This window comes from Monoraphidium neglectum (genome assembly GCF_000611645.1).
Source record: "Monoraphidium neglectum strain SAG 48.87 unplaced genomic scaffold scaffold03955, whole genome shotgun sequence".
In the NCBI taxonomy this organism is placed as follows: domain Eukaryota; kingdom Viridiplantae; phylum Chlorophyta; class Chlorophyceae; order Sphaeropleales; family Selenastraceae; genus Monoraphidium; species Monoraphidium neglectum.
Window position 1 is genome coordinate 1 of NW_014009674.1, and position 2,149 is coordinate 2,149.

The window sequence follows — 2,149 nt, forward strand, 5'->3', positions numbered from 1 at the left end:
GCCGAGGACCAGCAGCAGATTTGACAGGATGGAGCCCAGCAGAGACATAGCCACCACCGTGTACAGGCCCTGGCCGGGGGGAAGGTCGAGGGCGTAGGGGGGAGGGGCTCAGCAGAAGCCGGGGGCGGGGCCCGTCATGGCTGGGCTGTGTGACCGCATGACCGCAAAACACAGGGGTGCGTTGGGGCGGATGGGGTGAAAAGGACCGCGCACTGGGCCCGCCCGCTCTCACACGCGGTACGTCGCACGAGTTCAGTTACCAGTCTGGCCCGAAAGCCAGCAATCGTGCACCCCCCCTCTCGTCCCTGGCCCTCTCGACCTCCCTCTGACCTTCACCTCTCTCTCCTGTACTCACACATATATGCACACACACATGCACAGACTCAGGCCGTGAGACAAAACAACAGAAACAAACACGCAGCGACTCACCTTCATGAGTGCCGCAATGGAGAGGATCATCTCCACCACATTGCCAAACGTGGCGTTGAGCAGCCCGCCAACAATGTCCCCAAAACGCAGCTGGGGGCGCGGGAGACCATGTTTGTGTGCGCGCGCGCATGTGTGTGTGTGTGTGTGTGTGTGTGTGTGTGTGTGTGTGGGTGTGTGTGTGTGAATGCACGGGTGTGTACACGAGTTGGGGGAGGGGGTGGGTGGGACGTGCGCCAAGGGAATGTGCAGCGAGATAAAGATCCAGCCAGCAGCAGTAGTCGGCAGGCACTGTCAGTAGGAGCGAGCCCTGGCTGGATGGGTCGCGTGGCTCCTCCTTGATGTTATGCTGCAGGCATGCATTCACATGAACACACACACACACACACACACACAGACATGCCCTCTCACTCTCTCAAACACACACAAATGCACGCGCGCACACACACACCCCGGCACGCACACATCCGCACGCGCACACATACACATACACACACACACACACGCACACAACCGCCCACCGCCAGGTCCTCGGTGACGTCACCCAGCAGTAGCGCCAGCGGCACCAGCGCCAGAAAGTTGAGCACAAACACGGGGACCGCGCCCCAGCTCCCGGCCCAGGCCGCGAAGCCCAGGGGCACGCACACCAGCAGGAAGTTGAAGTAGCTGCCCGTGATCATGTCGCGCAGGGCGACAGCGTCTCGGACGTACCTGTCAAGGGGTGTGTGTGTGTGTACCGTATTTGCGTTTGAGTGTGTGTGTGTGTGTGTGTGTATTTGCGTTTGTGTGTGTGTGTGTGTGTGTGTGTGTGTGTGAGAGAGAGAGAGTAAGAGAGAGAGAGAGAGAATGTGTTGGTGTGTGTGGGTGTGGGGGAGGTGTTGGGTATGGCGGGCGGGCACAAGCAAGGGTGTCCATGCGTGCGAGGGGATGGGCAAAAGGACCGCTTGAGAGCAACCTGCACGGCACGTTGACCAAGGCCCGCTCGGCAGCGCAGCCGGCTGATGCGGAGCCGGCCGGTGGCGCAGTGTCCCCGCGCGTCCAAGCCCTTCCCCGCAAGTTTCAGCGCACCATTTCACCTCCCGCGCAAGCGGCGTGACCGGCCGGCTGGCGAGCGGGTCCGTCACCGGCGCGCGCGGCCCCTTGGCGCCGGGCCCGGGCCCCGGCCCAGCGCCGCCGTGGCGTGCGGCGGCGCGGTCGACTCGGTCCCGCCGCGCCGCGTTGTACGACCCGTGCATCACCGACAGGCCGCCGCCGCCGGATGGCGGGGAGATGGGGCCGTCCCACTCGCGGCCGCCGAAGCTGAAGGAGGGCGCCCCCGGCGGCGGGTCGAGGGCGGCGCTGCCGCCGCCGTTGGGCGACGGCGGCGGCGGCGGGGAGCGGGAGGGCAGGGAATGGACGCTGGGCGAGCGGCCGCGGGCGAGGGGCTGAAGGGAGGGCTCTGTCAGCAGGGGCTGTTCGATGTCTCCTTCTGGGGAGTGTGGGAAAGGGGGGTGGTGATGTCATCGGGCATGGGTGGGGGGACGGGGCCAAGGGCGATGAGGTGTTGAGGTTTGTTGGTTCTGACGGGGCGGAGGGCAAAATGCGCGGCCGGCCGGCGGCGGCACCCGACGGTGCTGGCCAGGGGTGGTCGGGCGGGGCCGGCCGCCTCACCGGTTGCGGAGGCGCCCCCGCTGTTGAGGGCTGACGCTCTGTCTTCTTGTGCGTGCCGCAGCAGGACCCGCAT

The 2,149-nt window shown here is 65.7% G+C and overlaps 1 protein-coding gene across 1 annotated transcript; it reads right to left on the bottom strand.

Annotated features, from left to right (window-relative positions):
* Positions 1-770: 770 nt before the first annotated feature.
* On the bottom strand, positions 771-2,149 carry MNEG_13642 (hypothetical protein; the record flags this gene model as incomplete). Its single annotated transcript, XM_014037885.1, has 4 exons — positions 771-775; positions 938-1,137; positions 1,495-1,894; positions 2,077-2,149. 4 exons carry the CDS (start codon positions 2,147-2,149, stop codon positions 771-773), a joined length of 678 nt encoding a protein of 225 aa, XP_013893339.1.